The sequence below is a fragment of the Lucilia sericata genome, unplaced genomic scaffold (genome assembly GCF_015586225.1).
Source record: "Lucilia sericata isolate MDLA Ls3-8-SP2 unplaced genomic scaffold, ASM1558622v1 Contig002497F_arrow, whole genome shotgun sequence".
NCBI classification, from domain to species: domain Eukaryota; kingdom Metazoa; phylum Arthropoda; class Insecta; order Diptera; family Calliphoridae; genus Lucilia; species Lucilia sericata.
In genome coordinates this window covers 16,937-40,000 of record NW_023996274.1, presented here as the reverse complement: position 1 = coordinate 40,000, position 23,064 = coordinate 16,937, and the positions used below count along the sequence as shown (strand labels likewise).

The 23,064-nt window shown below is 27.2% G+C and overlaps 1 protein-coding gene across 1 annotated transcript; it reads left to right on the top strand.

The window, feature by feature from the left end:
* Positions 1-9,991: 9,991 nt before the first annotated feature.
* On the top strand, positions 9,992-22,104 carry LOC119614015 (tyrosine 3-monooxygenase). Its single transcript, XM_037970091.1, has 7 exons — positions 9,992-10,673; positions 14,020-14,131; positions 15,063-15,200; positions 15,299-15,385; positions 16,157-16,976; positions 18,606-18,732; positions 20,728-22,104. The coding sequence occupies exons 1-7, from the start codon at positions 10,605-10,607 to the stop codon at positions 21,124-21,126; spliced, it is 1,752 nt and encodes a 583-aa protein (XP_037826019.1). The 5' UTR covers positions 9,992-10,604; the 3' UTR covers positions 21,127-22,104.
* Positions 22,105-23,064: the final 960 nt, after the last annotated feature.

Sequence of the window (23,064 nt, the reverse complement as noted above, 5' to 3'; positions counted from 1 at the left end):
GATAGATAGATAGATAGATAGATAGATAGATAGATAGATAGATAGATAGATAGATAGATAGATAGATAGATAGATAGATAGATAGATAGATAGATAGATAGATAGATAGATAGATAGATAGATAGATAGATAGATAGATAGATAGATAGATAGATAGATCGATCTGCTCTATAGATAGATAGATAGATAGATCGATAGCTAGCTCGCTCGCTCTCGCTGCTAGCTCGCTCGCTCGCTCGCTCTCGCTAGCTCGCTCGCTCGCTCGCTCGCTCGCTCGCTCGCTCGCTCGCTCGCTCGCTCGCTCGCTCGCTCGCTCGCTCGCTCCTCGTCGCTCGCTTCGCTCGCTCGCTCGCTCGCTCGCTCGCTCGCTCGCTCGCTCAGCTCGCTCGCTCGCTCCTCGATCGCTCGCTCGCTCGCTCGCTCGCTCCTCGCTCGCTCGCTAGCTCGCTCGCTCGCTCGCTCGCTCGCTCGCGCTCGCTCGCTCCTCGCTCGCTCGCTCGCTCGCTCGCTCGCTCGCTCGATCGCTCGCTCGCGCGCTCGCTCGCTCGCTCGCTCGCTCGCTCGCTCGCTCGCCGCTGCGCTCGCTCTCGCTCGCTCCTCGCTCGCTCGCTCGCTCGCTCGCTCGCTCGCTCGCTCGCTCGCTCGCTCGCTCCTCCCTCCCTCCCTCCTCCCTCCTCCCCCCCTTCCCCGCTCCCTGTCCCTCCCTCGCTCTTCTCCGCCTGTTTCTCTTTTTCTCCCCTCTTCCTCCCTCTTGTCTCGCCCCGCCCCCTCCTTCCTCCCCCCCCGTGTTCATTGTGCACCGCCCCCATATGTGCACCTTGCTTTTCTTTTGACCATTCCATTGCTTTTACGTGCATTTCATTATAATGCTTCGTTATCCATTAAAAAATACCTCTACATACACATACTTGTAATTATTTATAAAATATTTTCCGTTTTTTTACAAATAAATGCAAAATCAATTTATCACCTCAATGCTATTGAAACGCACTAAATACGCAGCAAATCGAATAAATCAAAAAGGCGTTTTGTGAGTGTCAACAACTTGATTTTACTGTCAATTGAACGGGTTTGTAAATATACAATATTGTGATATTTTTTCAAAATACATATAATGATGATGAACTTGCAATTATACGAGTTTGTGACGTCTATTTCTGGAGCTAAATAAAGGGAGATGATGAGATACTTATGTATATATTAGGGCGTTGGGTTTTTATTTCAATATGTATGTTTGTTTGAGGGTGTTTGATCAGAATCTATCTATCTATCTATCTATCTATCTATCTATCTATCTATCTATCTATCTATCTATCTATCTATCTATCTATCTATCTATCTATCTATCTATCTATCTATCTATCTATCTATCTATCTATCTATCTATCTATCTATCTATCTATCTATCTATCTATCTATCTATCTATTCTATCTATCTATCTATCTATCTATCTATCTATCTATCTATCTATCTATCTATCTATCTATCTATCTATCTATCTATCTATCTATCTATCTATCTATCTATCTATCTATCTATCTATCTATCTATCTATCTATCTATCTATCTATCTATCTATCTATCTATCTATCTATCTATCTATCTATCTATCTATCTATCTATCTATCTATCTATCTATCTATCTATCTATCTATCTATCTATCTATCTATCTATCTATCTATCTATCTATCTATCTATCTATCTATCTATCTATCTATCTATCTATCTATCTATCTATCTATCTATCTATCTATCTATCTATCTATCTATCTATCTATCTATCTATCTATCTATCTATCTATCTATCTATCTATCTATCTATCTATCTATCTATCTATCTATCTATCTATCTATCTATCTATCTATCTATCTATCTATCTATCTATCTATCTATCTATCTATCTATCTATCTATCTATCTATCTATCTATCTATCTATCTATCTATCTATCTATCTATCTATCTATCTATCTATCTATCTATCTATCTATCTATCTATCTATCTATCTATCTATCTATCTATCTATCTATCTATCTATCTATCTATCTATCTATCTATCTATCTATCTATCTATCTATCTATCTATCTATCTATCTATCTATCTATCTATCTATCTATCTATCTATCTATCTATCTAAATTGCTCATACGTATGTAAATCTCATTTAACATAAAGTTCTCCTTAAAATGACATAAATTTATTTTGATGTTTGATTAATAGAGTATTTCTAACAACTTACAGTGATCTAGTATAACTCCTCATATTGTAAAATAAATTACCATAATTACTCATTTGTTTATTTACTTTTTTTTAAATAAACATAAACTGACAGCATCAATTCCAATAAACACCTTGCTATAAGGTAACGATCTACAAACGATCCGCATAAAATCAACAACATCCGTATCCGTTTCAATTAGAACGTTTATCTATATACGAAAGTACATTAAAAAAAAATCAAATTATCATTTTAACTAATGAACCATTAAAAATCTATTAAGAAATAAAGATAGATATTTAAACGACATATCTACATAAATAGTTATACAAGTTTTGAAATTGAACATAAATATTTCTAATTGTTTGAATACACACACATGTTGACAATGTATAGTTAATTAAACAAATGTTAAAAAATTAGTCACATTTAATTTAATGCAATAGATGAATGATATAGAAACATTGTAACAATTTAAACTATGAGAAAATAGTATTTTATTAATAATGTTGTGCAATAATTTAGAAGAATTGTTGAAATTGTACTCAACAGGAGGCCAACTAACAGTGGATTCTTTTGAAAAAGTTTAGTTACTCATTTTCAAGAATATTTTTTAAGGCTGTCCTTTGTCAGGACACTTCACTGTCTTCACAATACATGATGTGCTCAGTGGGATTTTTGCCTTGCACCACTATAGTGGGGAGGGTATTATGGGTCCTACAGAATAATTTTCTGAACTGATTGAACAATGTCCGTCCGTCTGACCATTATATTTCATATTTTGCACAATACCCGCACAAGTACCCGCAAGTTCTCTTTAATAGATTTTCATTCAATTAAGACGCTAAGTGTTTAATTCTATGTTTAATATTAAAAACTTTCAAAAAGTACTAATTGAAGAATGAAAAAGTACCAAGTTAAAGAACGTAAAAGTACCAAAAAGTCCCCTTTTTATAGGTTCTCATTTACACCGCCTTTTAATTTCATGGTTCTAGATTCAATATTATAGAAATTACAAAAAGTACTTTTTGAAGAAGGAAAAAGTACCAAAAAGTCTCCTTTTATAAGTTTTCAGTATTATAGAAAACTCATAATGTGATAGTTAGTAAACGCAAACATCCCAAAAAGTCCCCTTTCATAGGTTCTCATTTACTCCATGTTCAAGATGCTTAATTTTATGGTTCATCTTCAATATTATGGAAAATCCAAAAAGTACTTTTTGAGGAACGAAACATAGTTTCTCATTTACTCTGGGCTCTATATGATTAATGTCATATTCCTAGGTTCAATAATATAGAACACTCAAAAAGTACCAATTGATTCAATTATTTCATGTTTATATGTTCAAGATCGAGAAAGTACCTAAAATAGGTTGTCTCGGATTTTTGATCATATCTCGGTTAATTACGGACTGATTTTGCTAATTTTAAATGGGTAACTTTTTAAAAGAAAGTCTGACAGAAGATTTATAAAAAAAGTCTTAATTATGATTTTTTCAAACTTCAGATCACGATATCTCGAAATTCTGAGGATTCAATCGTTTAAAGATGCACACATTGGTCTCGTCCTGCTTATGATAAAGAATTTTGTTCTATTGGGTCTAAAATATAATGAATATAACTAAGTCCTTTGATTTTTTTTCACAATTTCTGACAACTTTTCTTTCGCCTTATAGAAACTGTGTACAAAATTTCATTAATAAGAAAAAAATCCCAAAATAGAAGTTTAATTGACAAGATTATTAAAAAACAACATCATAAATTCCATACTAATTAAAACAAAACACTTTTTTTAAAGGAATTTCTGAATCATTTCTTTAATTTCAAACACTTAAAATAAAAATAAACAAAAATTATTTAAAAAACAAAAAAAAAAAAAAAGCAATTCGTACTAACGTCATTCTGTGTTAAATGATAAATCGTTATTAAAACTGATCTTTGAAAACTAAAATAGAGGGACTTAATTAAAAAGAAATTAAAATAAATTAACAACTTCTTTTAACGTCTTTTACAAAAAATCCCCCGATTTTTTGGAAATAACAAGTGCGAATGCAAGGCGGCTTATTACAAAAAACAAACAAACGAAAAAAAGCAACAACAAATCGATTTGATATTAAAATCATTTTTTCAATATTTAAATTTCATGCAGATGACGCGCGCGCGCTTAAGCGTAAATGAACTCAATGGAAGCTAAATGTAAAATACAAAACTGATTTTACACACTCAAAGAAGAAAAGCGAAAAATAAAAACACATTTAAACACCTGTTAACAAACGTTCAGATCAAATCACTTAAACAGCAACAATCAAACACTCTCTAAACTAAACATTACTACAGCCATTCATTCAAACACACAAATGGTTGGACAATACCAATACTAAACAGATACTTGACGTGTGTTAATGATTTTAGTTTTAAATGTTATAGTTTTCTTTAAATTTTGTAGTTAATAAATAAATAAATGTTTATTAACAGAACACTAATATTATTGCCATTAAATAATCTGTACGCTAACACCGATACTGACACATTCATATTCATATTACCAACAACAACCATATCAAAACAAACACTTGTTGTAATGTGAAAGGGAGATTCCGTGATTAGCACGAGTTCACAGAATCAAGAATTTTAACAATTGGATTGTTTGTTTGTACGTTCGTCTATCCTCAGTCTGTCCATCCACTTGTCCGTCTGTAGTATATTAGTTTGTAGAAATGTTAAATACAGAATAAAAGACATTTTAAACATTATTTTAAAGTGTTTTACACTGTTAAAAAAAAAAAACTCTATTCTCACATTGAGCTAAAATAATTGCAAGTGATTTGGGGGAAGGTATGACAATTAAACGATCTGTATTTAATGTTCAAGGGGAATTATCCAGGGTTTTATTGGGTATTACAGACGCTGTTTACAATTCTTTGACATTTGTAATAAGGCTAATTTATGATGAAGCGGAATTTTCCAGGGTTTTATTGGGAATTACAATGGGAATTCACTGGGAATTACATATGTATATATGTACAATATACATAGGTTTGTCATTTCATTTCTACAATTTACAATTTTAAATGTAGCTAAATAAAAACTGCCCTAACTTCTGATCCCTTGCCAGGACCTAACAAATATTTGTTAATGAGTATTCGAAGTCCTGTCGAACGAGATCTCATTAGTTATAACAGTATAACGAGTTCCTAAGTTATTAAGTCGTCAGCATAGCTAATTTTTCATAAAAATACGAGAGATGTCCAACTTTAGGAGCCCATAATATATGAATCTTATAAGCTTGGATCCATTTTATACGTCATACAAACCATATTTAAGAATAGAACAAATGAACTAAGTTCTAACTAAATCGAAGGTGTCAAAAATTAAAAGCGTCTGTGGAATGAGTAAGAAAAATGGAAGCTAGATTGTTGCAACTACTAACTAACTAACTAACTAACTAACTACTCTACTAACTAACTAACTAACTAACTAACTAACTAACTAACTAACTAACTAACTAACTAACTAACTAACTACTAACTAACTAACTAACTAACTAACTAACTAACTAACTAACTAACTAACTAACTAACTAACTAACTAACTAACTAACTACTAACTAACTAACTAACTAACTAACTAACTAACTAACTAACTAACTAACTAACTAACTAACTAACTAACTAACTAACTACTAACTAACTAACTAACTAACTAACTAACTAACTAACTAACTAACTAACTAACTAACTAACTAACTAACTAACTAACTACTAACTAACTAACTAACTAACTAACTAACTACTAACTAACTAACTAACTAACTAACTAACTAACTAACTAACTAACTAACTAACTAACTAACTAACTAACTAACTAACTAACTAACTAACTAACTAACTAACTAACTAACTAACTAACTAACTAACTAACTAACTAACTAACTAACTAACTAACTAACTAACTACTAACTAACTAACTAACTAACTAACTAACTAACTAACTAAACTAACTAACTAACTAACTAACTAACTAACTAACTAACTAACTACTAACTAACTAACTAACTAACTAACTAACTAACTAACTAACTAACTAACTAACTAACTAACTAACTAACTAACTAACTAACTAACTAACTAACTAACTAACTAACAACTAACTAACTAACTAACTAACTAACTAACTAACTAACTAACTAACTAACTAACTAACTAACTAACTACCTAACTAACTAACTAACTAACTAACTAACTAACTAACTAACTAACTAACTAACTAACTAACTAACTAACTAACTAACTAACTAACTAACTAACTAACTAACTAACTAACTAACTAACTAACTAACTAACAACTACTAACTAACTAACTAACTACGAACTAACTAACTAACTAACTAACTAACTAACTAACTAACTAACTAACTAACTAACTAACTAACTAACTAACTAACTAACTACTAACTAACTAACTAACTAACTAACTAACTAACTAACTAACTAACTACTAACTAAACTAACTACTAACTAACTAACTAACTAACTAACTACTAACTAACTAACTAACTAACTAACTAACTAACTAACTAACTAACTAACTAACTAACTAACTAACTAACTACTAACTAACTAACTAACTAACTACTAACTAACTAACTAACTAACTAACTAACTAACTAACTAACTAACTAACTAACTAACTAACTAACTAACTACTAACTACTAACTAACTAACTAACTAACTAACTAACTAACTAACTAACTAACTAACTAACTAACTAACTAACTACTAACTAACTAACTAACTAACTAACTAACTAACTACTAACTAACTAACTAACTAACTAACTAACTAACTAACTAACTAACTAACTAACTAACTAACTAACTAACTAACTAACTACTAACTAACTAACTACTAACTAACTAACTAACTAACTAACTACTAACTAACTAACTAACTAACTAACTAACTAACTAACTAACTAACTAACTAACTAACTAACTAACTAACTAACTAACTAACTAACTAACTAACTAACTAACTAACTAACTAACTAACTAACTAACTAACTAACTAACTAACTAACTAACTAACTAACTAACTAACTAACTAACTAACTAACTAACTAACTAACTAACTAACTAACTAACTAACTAACTAACTAACTAACTAACTAACTAACTAACTAACTAACTAACTACTACTAACTACTAACTAACTAACTAACTAACTAACTAACTAACTAACTAACTAACTAACTAACTAACTAACTAACTAACTAACTAACTAACTAACTAACTAACTAACTAACTAACTAACTAACTAACTAACTACTAACTAACTAACTAACTAACTAACTAACTAACTAACTAACTAACTACTAACTAACTAACTAACTAACTAACTAACTAACCTAACTAACTAACTAACTAACTAACTAACTAACTAACTAACTAACTAACTAACTAACTAACTAACTAACTAACTAACTAACTAACTAACTAACTAACTAACTACTAACTAACTAACTAACTAACTAACTAACTAACTAACTAACTACTAACTAACTAACTAACTAACTAACTACTAACTAACTAACTAACTAACTAACTAACTAACTACTAACTAACTAACAACTAACTAACTAACTAACTAACTAACTAACTAACTAACTACTAACTAACTAACTAAACTAACTAACTAACTAACTAACTAACTAACTAACTCCTAACTACAACTAACTAACTAACTAACTAACTACTACTAACTAACTACCTAACTAACTAACTAACTAACTAACTAACTACTACTACCTAACTACTACTACTAACTAACTAACTAACTACTAACTAACTAACTAACTAACTAACTACTAACTAACTAACTAACTAACTAACTAACTAACTAACTAACTAACTAACTAACTAACTAACTAACTAACTACTAACTAACTAACTAACTAACTAACTAACTAACTACTAACTAACTAACTAACTACTAACTAACTACTAACTAACTAACTAAAACAACTAACTAACTACTAACTAACTAACTACTAACTAACTTACTAACTAACTAACTAACTAACCTAACTAACTAATTAACTACTAACTACATAGATCGTCGGTAGAAATGTAAACAATATCAATGTCAAGAACTTGACACTCTGAAAAAAAGTAAAAGTATTTCTGCAATGTAAAACTTGAAAGTTTCCTTTACTTATATCGGCACCAATATCTATCCGAAATTGAAATTCGGGAATTAGTTCACAAAAAATGCAGCCCCAGAGTGAATCGTTATTCGCACAAAAATGTTTGTATTAAGGCAGCACTCATTAGATGTGTCAAGCTGATTAACTTGAAATTCAATTGAAATCTGTATGAAAATTAAAGAAAAATAGAGAATTAAGGCGAAATTAAAAATTTTCATAAACTAAAATTTCGGATCTTGATTTTCTTGATCAATTGACATTTCTTGACTTTAACGAACATTTGACTTTGACATGATATTGACATTAAAATGACAACTATATATATTTGTGTGATTTGTCCAATTGATTATATTGAATTTTTCAATTACTCTCTTCACAGATGATGAAGTTAATCAAAAGAAAGATCTGCAAACTGAAAAGTTAATTGTTCTTAGATATTTATCGCTGTCTCAAATTCTGTATAGTATGGTCCATAGTTGACCCAAGTAGCCATTAAAGGCTGTCTCCAGAAAGAACCCTGATGCTTATATTAATATCGATATACGATAAGATAATTCACATTATTCTCATACTCAAGGTTTCTATATATGTTTTTTTTATTCATTCTATTGAAATCTAACGATATCTGTTACAGACCAAACTATAAATTAATTTCTTGTTAAATTCTTTACAATTCTTTCCACGATTTTCTATCTAAATCTAATTCCATGAAATAGAAGGAATATTTTCCTCTTAGACAACCATCCCCCCTCTTAACATAGTGTGAGTGGCTCTGTTACTCTTCCATCCGTCCGTCCATCTGTCTGTTGTTCTGTGTAAATTTTACAGCTTCTGCTGTCATTCGTATGAAACTTGAACTTGATTGTTTAATTGAGTTGAGGATGGAGATTTTTTTTGTTTATTATTATTTTGATTTTCGTTATTATTGTTGCTGTAGCGAGAGGTAAATCCCACAAAGATTGAGTACAATTCACATAATATTCAACAGATTTGGCCTTTATTTTGAAACACGAACGTAAATACGATTTTTTGTTGCTGAAAGCATGCGCTCTAAAAAAAATCTCTTACGCACGATGCTAGGTGGTTCCCTAACGAGACGAGATAAATAAAAATATGTTAAACCAGATGTATGTGTGACGTAGTAATAAGTGAATGAATGAGTTCCAGTGAATAATAATAATAAATGATAATAAAACTCTCACAGCGTCACAGAGTTTCTAAATAAAACGAAAACCTGTTAACAACAGAGCGGTATAGGGTGAGTGAGTGTGTATGTGTGTGTGTTAGTGTTTGTATTAACATGAGGCTAAAACGTACGGTGATTTTTATTTTCATTACCAAGAGCGTCAGCCGGTGAGTGAGTGTGTGTGTGTTAATGTTTGTCTCCAAGTTACTCATTTACCTGTTAATAAGACTCTCTGTTAGCGTTTCGGCTTAAAGGTTCGTCTTAACGTTTGTTGTGTATGTTTGTTTTTGTTTTTGCTGTTAAGTGCAAAAACAGAAAACGTCTGAACCTTCTATACAGTGGTCGAGGGTATATAAGCAATGGGAGCTTGGTCATCGAGTATGCATTGATTCGCTATCATTCGCTCTAATAACTTGCTTCTTTGGTTGAAAGAAACGTTTAAACTTAAAACATTTTTTCAAAAGAAAAACTTATAGCCGATTGTTTGTAATTCTTAGCTCTTCATATTATTGCTCTGGATATTTTACGAAAGGATAAAAACGCGTATTTTTTTATTTAAACTCGCTAACAAAACGCAAAACGGTGTTTTTAAAGAAAAAAATATAACACAAGTGAAAAATATCCAAGATAAATTATTTCAAAAAAAGAAAAGAAAAATTGTGTTTTTCCTGAATTTAAAAAAAAAACAAAAATTTTCCTTAATCTACAAAAGAAAAGCTAAAGCTAGACTTCAACGGCTGTGTTGCAGAAAAATTTAACAAATAGAAGCAAGTCCTGTTCTACAAATAAGCAGTGAAAACCCATAGTGTTCCAAGTTTTCGAAGGCTTATTATTTAATCTTAGACAAAGAAATCAACAAAAAGTATTAAGTGTTTTTATTCACTAAATAAATTTTTGAGATTTTTTTTGAAAAACAAAAGAAAATCTTAAATAAATACTTTTAAATCATCTTTAAAACTACATATCCTACAAAAACAACAACAACTATAACAAAATGATGGCTGTAGCTGCTGCTCAAAAGAATCGCGAAATGTTCGCTATTAAAAAATCATACAGTATTGAGGTGAGTTTTTTAAATTAGACTTTAAAAAGTGTCCTGTTTTAAGTCAAATTTTGAAAATTTTAAAGAAAATTTTTAAAATGTATTTAATTTTAGAATTTTCTAGAATTTTTTTTAAAGTTTTATAAATTTTGCTTAAATTTTTCTTAATTAAAATTGTAAAGTTTTCAAAGATTGGTTTTTAAAATAAAAATTTTTTGGAAAATTTTCAAATGTTTTTTTTTTAAATTTTTGAAAATTTTTTTTAATTTTGTTCTCAAAAAATTTTAGTTTTCAAAAGTAATTTTATTATAAAAATTTATTAGCATTTTGAAAACATTTATTTTAATTTGAGCAAAAATTTCCACTTTTTTTCAATTTTATTTAAATACAAAATTTTGAATTGAAAATTTTTACGGAAATTTGTTATATAAATATAGTTTTTTATTTAAAATTGCAAAATTCCTTAATATTATGTTTCAATTTTAAAAATTTCTTTCGCAATTTTCAAAATCTTCTTTAATTTTTCTAAATTTTGAAAAAAAAAAATTTTCAAAAATTTCTTTTGAAATAAAAATTTTTGTTACAAATTTCAAGTTTTTAAAAAGATTTAATAAAATTTTGAAATTTTTCTTTTAAAATGGGGAAATTTTTTAAAATCTTTAAAATTTTTTTAATTTTTCTAAATTTTGAAAATAATTTTTTTAAAAAAATTTCTTTTTAAATAAAAATTTTTGTTACAAATTTCAAGCTTTTGAAAAGATTTCATAGAAAACTTAAAATGTTTTATTTAAAATTTTTCCAAATTTTGTTTTGAAATTTTTGGAATTTTCTTTAATTTTAAAAATTAATTTTACAAAAATTTTCAGAAAACTCTTTCATTTGTATTAAAAAATGAAAATCTTTCAAATATTACAACAAATTTAGAAATTTTATTTTTATAATTTTTTGAAAATTTTCTTTAAAATTTTGAAAAAATGTTCAAAATTTTTTTTTTAATTTTAAATTTATAAAATTTATAAAAAAAAATATTAGATAAATGCCTGTTTCCCTTAAAACAAAATTTTCATTAAAATTATGAAAATTTTAAAGAAAATTTGAAAATATTTTCAAAATTTTTTTCTTTTTTTCATTTCTAATTTAGGAAATTTTCTTTTCTTAAATAAAACATCTTAAACCCATTTTCCCTCTTTTTAATATTTGAAAAAATGTTTCAATTTTTGTTTTAAAATTGTGTTCAAATTTAACAACTCAATTAATTGCTTTTAAATTTATTTGAAAAATCAATTAACAACTTTTTTTTTCTCAAAAAGCCATAAAATTCAAAAGTGAAAGTGTTAAAAATTAATTAAAACTCAAAATTTTCAACATATAACCTTCAATATTTTCCCTTAAACTTACTTAAAACTTATTTAATATCTTAAAAAGCTTTCATCAGCCAAAACTAAATTGTCCCCGAAAAAAAAAATTCTTCAAAAATTTTTCATAAATTTTACATAAAAAAATCATGTCAAATCATGTTATCTATGTTTTTATTTCTAAACAATATATTAAAAACTTAATAATAAATTGTTTATGTTAATTTTTACCACAAGCCACACTTTTTGTTGCTTAAAGGTGTTAATAAAGCTGTAAACATAAATTATAAAACAAAAACCCCAATAAAAAAAAGATAAAAACAAAAACACAAACAATAGATTGTTTTTAAATAAATATTTAATAAATAAATAGATGTTTAACACAAGATGGCATATTTTGAAAGAAATCCATAAATTATTTCTTTTTTCAAAATAATAAACAAAAATCTTGAAATTTTGCACGTACGCCTTTTAGAGGGCATTTCTTCTGCAGTTCATAACTACATAAGTATGGGAGCATTTGTATCTGTAACTCTGGTTATCTGATAGTTTGTGTGTTTATATTTAAGCCGGCCTCATTAACAACTTAACAAGTTAATCTTTAGCCACACAGTTATGTGAGTTAAACAATATATTTTCAATAAACTTGTTTTATTGTTTCTCTTCATTCATTCATTGTTGATGATCATGTATGATGATCAGCATGATCGAACACTTTCGTTTTCAGTTTAAAAGAAATTAACCAGATTTTGTAACAATTTTTGTTTGTTGTTTGTGTGTGAATTTTGTTGTTAAGTTTTTTTCTGGCTTTAATAAAGAAAATAAACGATTTAAACTAAAAACAACAACAAATATTTAATCAATTGAGAGAAATGTTATGTCATGGCATAAATAATGAATGATCTTTAAGTTTGGCTTTTAACATAATAAATAAAGTTGTTTATTAAATAAATCTCCAATAAAAAAACTTCCTTAAAGTATAAGGTTTACTTTAACTACACCTAAAAGTAGGCAGCAATTTTTAACTAATGAATTATACATTTTTAAAGGATTTTTCTTTAAAAATCTAAAAAATCCTTAATTATTTCTTTAATATACTAATAAAACCTTAATTTTTCTTTTTAACTTAGAAAAACAATGTTTTCTAATAAAACTCCTAAAAATGGGCAATATTTTCCTTAAAAATCCTTTCCCTGGCCAATAGCTTTAATTTTGAATAAAGCCACAGTTATTTGTAATAGAAATCTAAACAGAATTTTAAAAATGTACTTAAATTGTAAAGAAATTCTTTTGAATTGCTTAAACATATAAAGCAAATACATTAAAACCCTTTAAACACCTAAAAGTAAGCTTTAGTTTTTAAGAGCAAATCAAAAAACTTTTTCTTATTAAAGAAAATTTTATAACCTATTTGAGATAGATATCCATACAAAATTTTAAAAATTAAATTAAATTGTAAAGAAATTCTTTAAAATTGCTTAAAAATTTCATGAAAATACTTAATAAACATTTAAACACCTAAAAGTAGGCTTTAGTTTTTAAAATAAAATCAAAAATACCTATTCTTATTAAAGCAAATTTTATAAATTTCCTATTTGGGATAAAAATCTAAACAAAATTTTAAAAATTTGCTTAAATTGTTAAGAAATTCTTTAAAATTGTTTAAAAATTTCAAGAAAATACTTAATAAACATTTATACACCTAAAAGTAGGCTTTAGTTTTTAAAAGAAATTCCAAAAAAAAACTTTACTTATTAAAGAAATTTCTATCAATTCCCTTAATATTTGTTTAACATTAGAAAAAATCTAGAACATTTTCTCTATAACAATAGATTTAATTTAAAAAAAAAACGCATAACAGAGCGTATACTTATTAAGGATTTAATAAAAAATTAAGCATACGTCTTTATATATTTAAAAAAAAATATATTTTATTTTTTATATATTTTTTTAATTCTTTCAATTTTATTAATTAATTCCATTTTATTTGTTGTTTTTTTTTTCCTTTACAGAACGGTTATCCCTCTCGTCGTCGCTCTTTGGTGGACGATGCCCGTTTTGAAAGTTTGGTGGTCAAACAGACAAAACAAATTGTCTTGGAGGAGGCTCGCACTAAAGCCAATGGTGAGTTATATAAAAATTTTGCTATAAAAAAAACTTAAAAAACAAAGCAATTGCTAAAAAACTAAAAGAAATTTTAAATAATCTTAAAAATGGAACCCAAGTTAAACTACATCCATTTCTATACAACGAAAACTTTTTGGTTTCAAATTTGAGAAATTGGACTTATAAAGTCTTCAAAAGAAAAGCTATAAATTGGTCCTTCGAACCCTAAAATTAAGTTCTAAACCAAGTTAAACTACAGGAATTTCTATACAACTAAAATTTACTGGATTCAAATTTCACAAATTGTTTTTATAAAGTTTTTAAACGAAAAGCTATAAATTGGTCCTTCGAACCCTTAAATTAAGTTCTAAACCAAGTTAAACTATCTTAATTTCTTTACAACAAAAACTTTTTGGATTCATATTTGACAAATTGTTCTGATAAAGTCTTTAAAAGAAAAGCCATAAAATGGTCCTTCGAACCCTAAAATTAAGTTCTAAGCCAAGTTAAACTACATGAATTTCTATAAAACTAAAACTTTTTGGTTTCAAATTTGAGAAATTGGTCTGATAAAGCCTTCAAAAGAAAAGCTATAAAATGGTCCTTCGAACCCTCAAAATTAAACTACAGGAATTTCTCTACAACTAAAACTTATTGCATTCAAATTTGACAAATTGGTCTGATAAAGTCTTTCAAAGAAAAGCTATAAAATGGTCCTTCGAACCTTTCAAAATCCCACAAGTCCCATAAGTTTTTATCAGTAATAGTTTTTTAAGGTTCTTATAAGCCAACAAAGGCTTCCAAATAACTATTTAAAGACTTAATTACTTGGTCCTTCGAGCCCTTTAAATTATTATTTTTAATTGCTTTCGTTTTATTTTATTTGTTTTTATAATTTTTCTATTATTTTTTAATTTTATTTATAATTTTTTATTTTATTTTAAAAAAGATGGCACCTTGGAAGAGGCCATTTTGCAAGCCAAAGGTGAACATGTACCAAATCAAGAACAAATTGAATTACAAGATGAACAACAATTAGAAAATCTAGATGTTGTTGATGATATTCAACAGCCCGTTTTTAATGAAGGTAGTGTTTGTTTTTTATTTTTATTTTATTATAATTTTATTTAATTATTATTTTTTTTTTATATTTTCATTTAATTTGTTTTTGTTTAAAAACAAAAGATGATAATCATGATGATTTACCAGCTGACTTAGAACAAACTCAGGAAAATGATTCGCAAGAATCAACAGATAAAAATAATACAGAGGGTAAGCTTTCATAAAAAAATGAATTTATACTTTTACATAATGCAACACTTAAATTTTAAACCTTTTTCATTCTCTCGGTCATCATAAGAAAAAAAAGCAATAATAATAATAATCCCATAAAATATGAAAATAAAAGTTATTACAATAAATGTGATTCTTTTTAAATCTACTTAACATTTAACATTTTCACTTAATTTAGTTCTTTTGTGACAGAATTTTTCATTTCTTTTACTACTCTAAACATTTCCACTTAAACACACACACACACTTAGCAGCCAAAGCTACCGCTAAGTTGTGAAATGGTAAATTGTTCATTTCCGTTTCCTTTTAATGTATTTAACATGGTATAAGTGTAAGCTTTGCTGTGTGTGTGTGGGTTTAGTTACATTTAAAATCAAGTTGTTAAAGCTGATGATGTTGATGTATGAGTGTTAAAACCATAAGTCTATAAAAATCTTATATTATTATAATACAACCGCCCTCACCCCCTCCCTCTTAACACTTTATGCAACAATTGTTGGCAGCTTATAAAAAAATGATTTCAAAAAGACAGCTTTTTCTCTTAACAACCAAAGCGCCCCCTTTTTCCCTAAGTGAGTATAGTTAAGGTTCATAGATTTAATATACATTTGAGTGCTAACAATAATCATATTACTCATACGTCATGTCGGCTGGCTAAACGTGCCAGGCATTTATATTAAAAAAACAGAAATCTAGAAATAAAGTGATTTTAATCCTTTTTTTTCTTATACTTATTGCAACTATTTTTAGATGCTGGTTTAACTGAAGATGAAATTGTCTTGGCCAATGCTGTTTCCGAATCAGCTGAGGCTGAAAATGTCATGCAAAATGCTGCCTTGATTGTGCGTCTTAAGGAGGGCATTACCTCTTTGGGTCGCATTTTAAAGGCCATTGAAAACTATCATGGTTCCATACAACATGTCGAGTCACGTCAATCGCGCTCGGATGGTGCCGATCATGATGTTTTAATCAAATTGAACATGACTCGTGGCAATCTATTGCAATTGATTCGCTCATTGCGTCAATCGGGCTCGTTCAGCAGCATTAATTTGTTGGCTGACAATAATATTAGCGTTAAGGCTCCTTGGTTCCCCAAGCATGCCTCCGAATTGGATAACTGTAATCATTTGATGACTAAATATGAACCTGATTTGGATATGAATCATCCTGGTTTTGCTGATAAAGTCTATAGACAACGTCGCAAGGAGATTGCCGAAATTGCTTTCGCCTACAAGTATGGTGATCCAATTCCCCACATTAACTACACCGAAGTTGAGAACAAGACCTGGCGTTCTGTTTTCCGCACTGTTAAGGAATTATCGCCTAAACATGCCTGTGCTGAGTATCGTGCTGCTTTTAAGAAATTGGAAGATGAGAATATTTTCGTTGAGGAGCATTTGCCTCAATTGCAAGAGATGTCTGATTTCTTGCGTAAGAATACCGGTTTCACTTTGAGACCTGCTGCTGGTTTATTGACTGCTCGCGATTTCTTGGCTTCTTTGGCTTTCCGTATTTTCCAGAGTACTCAGTATGTGCGTCATGTTAACTCACCCTATCATACACCTGAACCGTAAGTATTTTTCTTTTGCTTTTAATTCTTCTTATAAATCATGGAATCAAAGTGTTAAATGCCAAAAAATCTTTATATTTCCTCGATTTTTCCTTAAAATTTTTTATTTTCAAAAAAATTGGAAAATTTTCTTTTAGATTTTCAAAATATTTGAAAAAAATCCAATCTAAAATTTTTCAAAATTGCTTCCTTATGCTTAAATATCTCAAATGTATATGACTTTTAACTTAATTATTAGGAATTCAAAAGAGTTATTTACCTATTTATGAAATTAAAGGAAATATTAAAAAAAAATTCATCATAACCTCAAAATGAAAATTTTTAAAAAGCTTTAAATGAACATAAAAATACAAAATATTGATAGGAAATAATAATTATTACAACATACAAAAGGAATTTTCCAAAAATATCTGCCTGAAAATGAGTTATAACAAAAAGTTCAACCTAACCTCAAAACTAAAATGTTTATAAAGCTTTAATTGAACATAAAAATACAAAATACTAGTAGATATTACTAATTAAGTAAACATACAAAAGCAATTTTCTAAAAATGTCTGTCTGAAAATGATTTATAACAAAAAGTTCAACCTAACCTCAACATGAAAATTTTTAAAAAGCATTAATTAGACTTAAAAATACAAAATATTGATAGAAAATAATAATTATTACAACATACAAAAGGAATTTTCTAAACATATCTGCCTGAAAATGAGATATAACAAAAAGTTCAACCTAACCTCAAAATGAACATTTTTAAAAAGATTTAATTGAACATAAAAATGCCAAATATTGATAGAAAATAATAATTATTACAACATACAAAAGGAATTTTCTAAAAATATCTGCCTGAAAATGAAATATAACAAAAAGTTCAACCTAACCTCAAAATGAAAATTTTTACAATAATATAATTTCACATAAAAATACAAAATATTGAAGGAAAATACTAAAAATTTAATTTTCCTTTCTTATCAAATTATAGTTAATTTTAAAATTTTTCTTAAAAAGCCTGATTCAAGAGCAGATTTTTTTAATTTCATGAAATTTGTCCTTTCAACTAAAACTTTTCTTTAACAAATTTCCATTTTGTTCATATAGGAAATTTGCCTGACATATTCAGTTGTTCTGTTAAAAAGAAAAACTTCTATACTGTTCTATATATTGTTTTAAGCATAAATAATTTCCTTTAAATGACACCACCACATTTTAGTTTCCTTAACCTCAGCCTTAACTCCCCCTTTTTTTCCTAGCAATTGAATTGTATGTTTTTGTTGTTGCCAAAAAGAACAAAGGGAAACCTCATAATTGGCCTTTAAGAGAAAGTGATGAAGAACTTAAAACTAGAAGGAAACGGGTGTTGTTGGTTGGCTGCAACAAGTACCATTTTACCATGTTAAAGGCACTTGATAACTCCATTAACAAATAATTGAGTTATTTAATGCTATTGTTGCTATTTACCATTACTACTTACTACTATTTGACAAGGCTAGGAAGTCTATTAAACTAAAGAGTAAAAGCTTTAACACTTTGAGTATATAATTTTATTATTAATATTTTTTCTTACAATGATGATGATGAAATGGTTATTTAATATTGAACACATTTTTCTTGTTTTTTTCCAATTTACAGCGATTGCATTCATGAATTGTTGGGTCATATGCCCTTGTTGGCTGATCCCAGTTTTGCTCAATTCTCACAGGAAATTGGTTTAGCTTCATTGGGTGCTTCGGATGAAGAAATTGAAAAATTGTCCACTGTAAGTATATGTTTTATATAATTTTAGTTAATTAACTAGGAAAGCGATTGAAAAGCATAAAATATAGTTTAAATTGAAAATTAATAGAAGGATGATGATTATTTTTTTAGTATTAGTTAAAAATATTGAAAAAAATTTAAGTTTATTTCGAATTTATTTAGTAAATTGAAAACTTATAACTTAAATTTTTATTTTTAATTACAAATTCCTTTATTAAAACCCTGATTTCTATGGAAAGAACGAATATATTCAACCTAACCTCAAAATTTAAAATTTGATATGAAGCTGTTTTAAAGCTTTTAAATACTTTATTTAGCAAGATTTTATTAGTAGAAACAAGATTTTACAAACATTTTCTTACTAAAATCATTACTTTTCGTATAATTTCAAAAAGTTCATTCTAACCTCAAAATGAAAAAATTTTAAAAACTTAAAATTTCTGCATTTTTCGATGAAATTTCTTAAATATTTCTATTATAAGTAAAATTTTGAAAAAATTTGGTTTCTAAATTTTTTAAAACCCAAGATATTGGAAAAAATTCATTCTAACCTCAAAATGTGAAATTTTAAATTTTCTTGTATTTTACCATGAAAAATCATAAATATTTTAATTTAAAATTAAAATGTTTAACAAATTCGTCTTCTAAATCTTCAAAAAACCAAGATATTTGAAAAAATTCAACTTAACCTCAAAATGAAAAATTTTAAAAACTTAAAATTTCTGCATTTTTTTGAAGAAATTGCTTAAATATTTTTATATGAAATTACAATTTTGAAAAAATTTGGTTTCTAAATCTTTTAAAACCCAAGATATTTGAAAAAGTTCAACTTAACCTCAAAATAAAAAATTTAAAAAACTTAAATTTTCTGCATTTTTCGAAGAAATTTCTTAAATATTTCTATATATAAATAAAATTTTGAAAGAAATTCTTTCTTAAATCTTTTAAAAATCAATATATTGGAAAAAAAAATTCATTCTAAACTCAAAATTAAAAATTTTAAAAACTTAAATTTTCTTGCATTTTATGATGAAAAATCATAAATATTTTAATTTATAATTAAAATATTAAACAAATTCGGCTTCTAAATCTTTTAAAACCCAAAATATTGGAAAAAATTCATTCTAACCTCAAAATGAAAAATTTTAAAAAATTAAATTTTCTTAAATTTTACCTTGAAAAATCGTAAATATTTTTATTTAGAATTAAAATATTAAACAAATTCGTCTTCTAAATGTTCACAAACCTCTAAATGGTAAAAAGTTTAAATCTTCTAAATTTCAAGCTTTTAAAGCTTAAATAACTTACACTTAATTTTCCATGAAAAATTTTCTCTTCGACTTCTTCTTAACCTCAAAATATATTAATAAAATCCTTTCAATTTGAAATTATCTATCAAACAGGAAAAATGCAAAATCCCTTCACTTTTCTTTAGTTTATAATAATTATACAATTATTTGTGAATATTTTTAAGTTTTTTTTCTTCCATTCTAACAAATGACCTTCCAAAATTATTTCAGTTTTTTTTTTTGGCTTTTTCATGTATTATTTGTTTTAGCTACTGCAATTATTTTGGGTGTGTTTTTAAGGTTCTAAGCCAAGTTTAAAGTTTTAGTATTAAATACGGTATGGCATGGCTATACCCTGCTCAATGGCTTAAAAGTCAAGTTCGCATTTAAAAGCCAAAAAAAAAAAACGAATATTTAAACCAATGGACAACAACTGGTTAAAGCCAAGAAAAAACCGAAACGTTTAAAATTTAGAAACGCTTAACACTGCACTTGTAATCTTGACTTAAATGTGCATTTCAAAAGCTAAACGAAAAAACAAAAACAAACAATTTTTGAAATCAAGGTTTTATGCATTACAAAACTAGAATCTAGTTTAGTTTAATTTAAGTGTGTTAGCAATTTGTTTTTTGTTTGTTTAAAGAAAAACTAAGAAAAATCTAAATGTTGTTATTAATAAAAAAAAATTATTTCTTATACATTTAAAGGTCTACTGGTTTACTGTTGAATTCGGTCTCTGCAAAGAACATGGACAAATCAAAGCTTATGGTGCTGGTCTCTTGTCCTCCTACGGTGAATTGTTGCATGCCATTTCCGATAAATGTGAACATCGTGCTTTTGAACCCGCTTCCACCGCTGTACAACCCTATCAGGATCAAGAATACCAACCCATCTACTATGTAGCCGAAAGTTTCGAAGATGCCAAAGACAAGTTCCGTCGTTGGGTATCCACCATGTCTAGACCCTTCGAAGTGCGTTTCAATCCCCATACCGAACGTGTAGAAATCTTAGATTCGGTTGATAAATTGGAAACTTTATTGCAACAAATGAACACTGAAATCTTACATTTGACCAATGCCATCAACAAGATGCGTCGTCCCTTTTAAGCTCTCTTTCTTACACACACACAAACAAAGTGTTTAAGTTTGTTTAAGCGAGAGAGAAGTGAGAGTATGAGAGTTTAACCTTAAAACGTAGCTTCAGTTTTTTTTAAAAGCTCTTTTGTTATAATTGTTTAAAATATTTTGTGATCCTTTTTTTTTAAATTAGTTTAAATGTTTTGTTAATTTTTTGCCTTAAAATGTGTTTCATTTAACCCTCAAAGTATTAAAAATTAACATTCTTTAAACTTTTTAAAGTTTAGCAAATTTAATCCAAAACAGTTACGTTTATTATAATAATAATTTTTTTTAATAATATTTAATTAATTGCAAAACTCTTAAAGACCCCTTGAAAGTATTCTTTTAAATGTACAATATTTTATTATTATTATTATTTTATTTTTTACTCATAGCCAATCAATCATTTCTGTTTCTTTTCCTAAACTTATTAATTATTATTATTATTTTAATTTAACTCTCCAAAATTTGTTTGTAGCATATTTTTTTATTTGTCATTTAATTTTATTTATTTTTTATGTTTTATTGTTTATAATTAATTAATAACTATTATTGGACCAAAAAAATCCTTAGTTTTTAAGTTCTGTTCTTTTAACTCTTTCTTTTTGTCTACTTTTTGCAAAATTTTTGTTAAATATTGTTTTAATGTTTTAGTTTTATACACATTTTATTTTGGTAATTTTTTCCTTTAACTTTTTTTGTCTTTGTATTTTTCTTACTTCAAAGAAATATTTGAAAAGAACAAGAATTTTAAAAATGATTTTTTTATACACACAATATTTTATTATTTTTATTAATTAATTTTATATAAAATGTAACTATTATTTTGTATTAAATAGGTATGTAGTTTTATGTCTCTAGTATTATTTAAGATTTTTTTTCAATAATAATTAAAAAATATATATTGAATTGCAAAAATAAAGAAAATAAAAAAAAAAATAAAAATGTGTTTTTATGCGAAATTATTGTTAAAATAAAAAAAACATTAAATTAAAAAAAATTACTAAAAGTATTTGCCTATAAATGTTTAAGAGCTTGAATAAATATAACTTTTAAATTATAACAAGAGTATGCTTTCCATTGCTTAACCAAGTTTTAAGCAAGCTTAAAAGCTTAATCATCATCTATAGAAACATTCTATTTGGAAAAGTATTTTAATTTATGAAGTAAATTAATGCTAATCGTAAGTTTAAATTTAAAACGAATATACTATAACCGATCAACACTTAATTAGATTTTTAGCTGTTATGAATAGTTGTATTATATATTAATATATGGACCAATTGATTTTTAAATCATTAATATGTATCTTAAAGATTTGTATATTATATAGAAAAAAAATTTTGTTGAATTAAAATTATTCTTATATAAAAATTATTTATTAAATGTAAAAAAAGAAATCGCTAATAAATGTGCTAGAAAATGTTCGCAACTACAAAAACTAATAATCATATTTGTTTTATATGTTTTTACCACAAAATGAATAAAAGTTTTAAATTGGAACTGAACTAGAACTGAACAAAAACTGACTAGAACTGGTCTAGAACTGCACTAGAACTAAACTGGATCTGAACTAGAACTGAACTAGAACTGAACTAAAACTGAACTAGAACTGAACTAGAACTGAACTAGAACTGAACTAGAACTGAACTAGAACTGAACTAGAACTGAACTAGAACTGAACTAGAACTGAACTAGAACTGAACTAGGAAACTGAACTAGAACTGAACTAGAACTGAACTAAAACTGAACTAGAACTGAACTAGAACTGAACTAGAACTGAACTAGAACTGAACTAGAACTGAACTAGAACTGAACTAGAACTGAACTAGAACTGAACTAGAACTGAACTAGAACTGAACTAGAACTGAACTAGAACTGAACTAGAACTGAACTAGAACTGAACTAGAACTGAACTAGAACTGA

Coding starts and splice junctions, on each gene's coding strand:
- LOC119614015 (XM_037970091.1), top strand. CDS start 10,605: ATGATGGCTGTAGCTGCTGCTCAAAAGAATCGCGAAATGTTCGCTATT. Junction 15,201..15,298: donor ACAGCCCGTTTTTAATGAAG/GTAGTGTTTGTT, acceptor TAAAAACAAAAG/ATGATAATCATGATGATTTA. Junction 18,733..20,727: donor AAATTGAAAAATTGTCCACT/GTAAGTATATGT, acceptor ATACATTTAAAG/GTCTACTGGTTTACTGTTGA.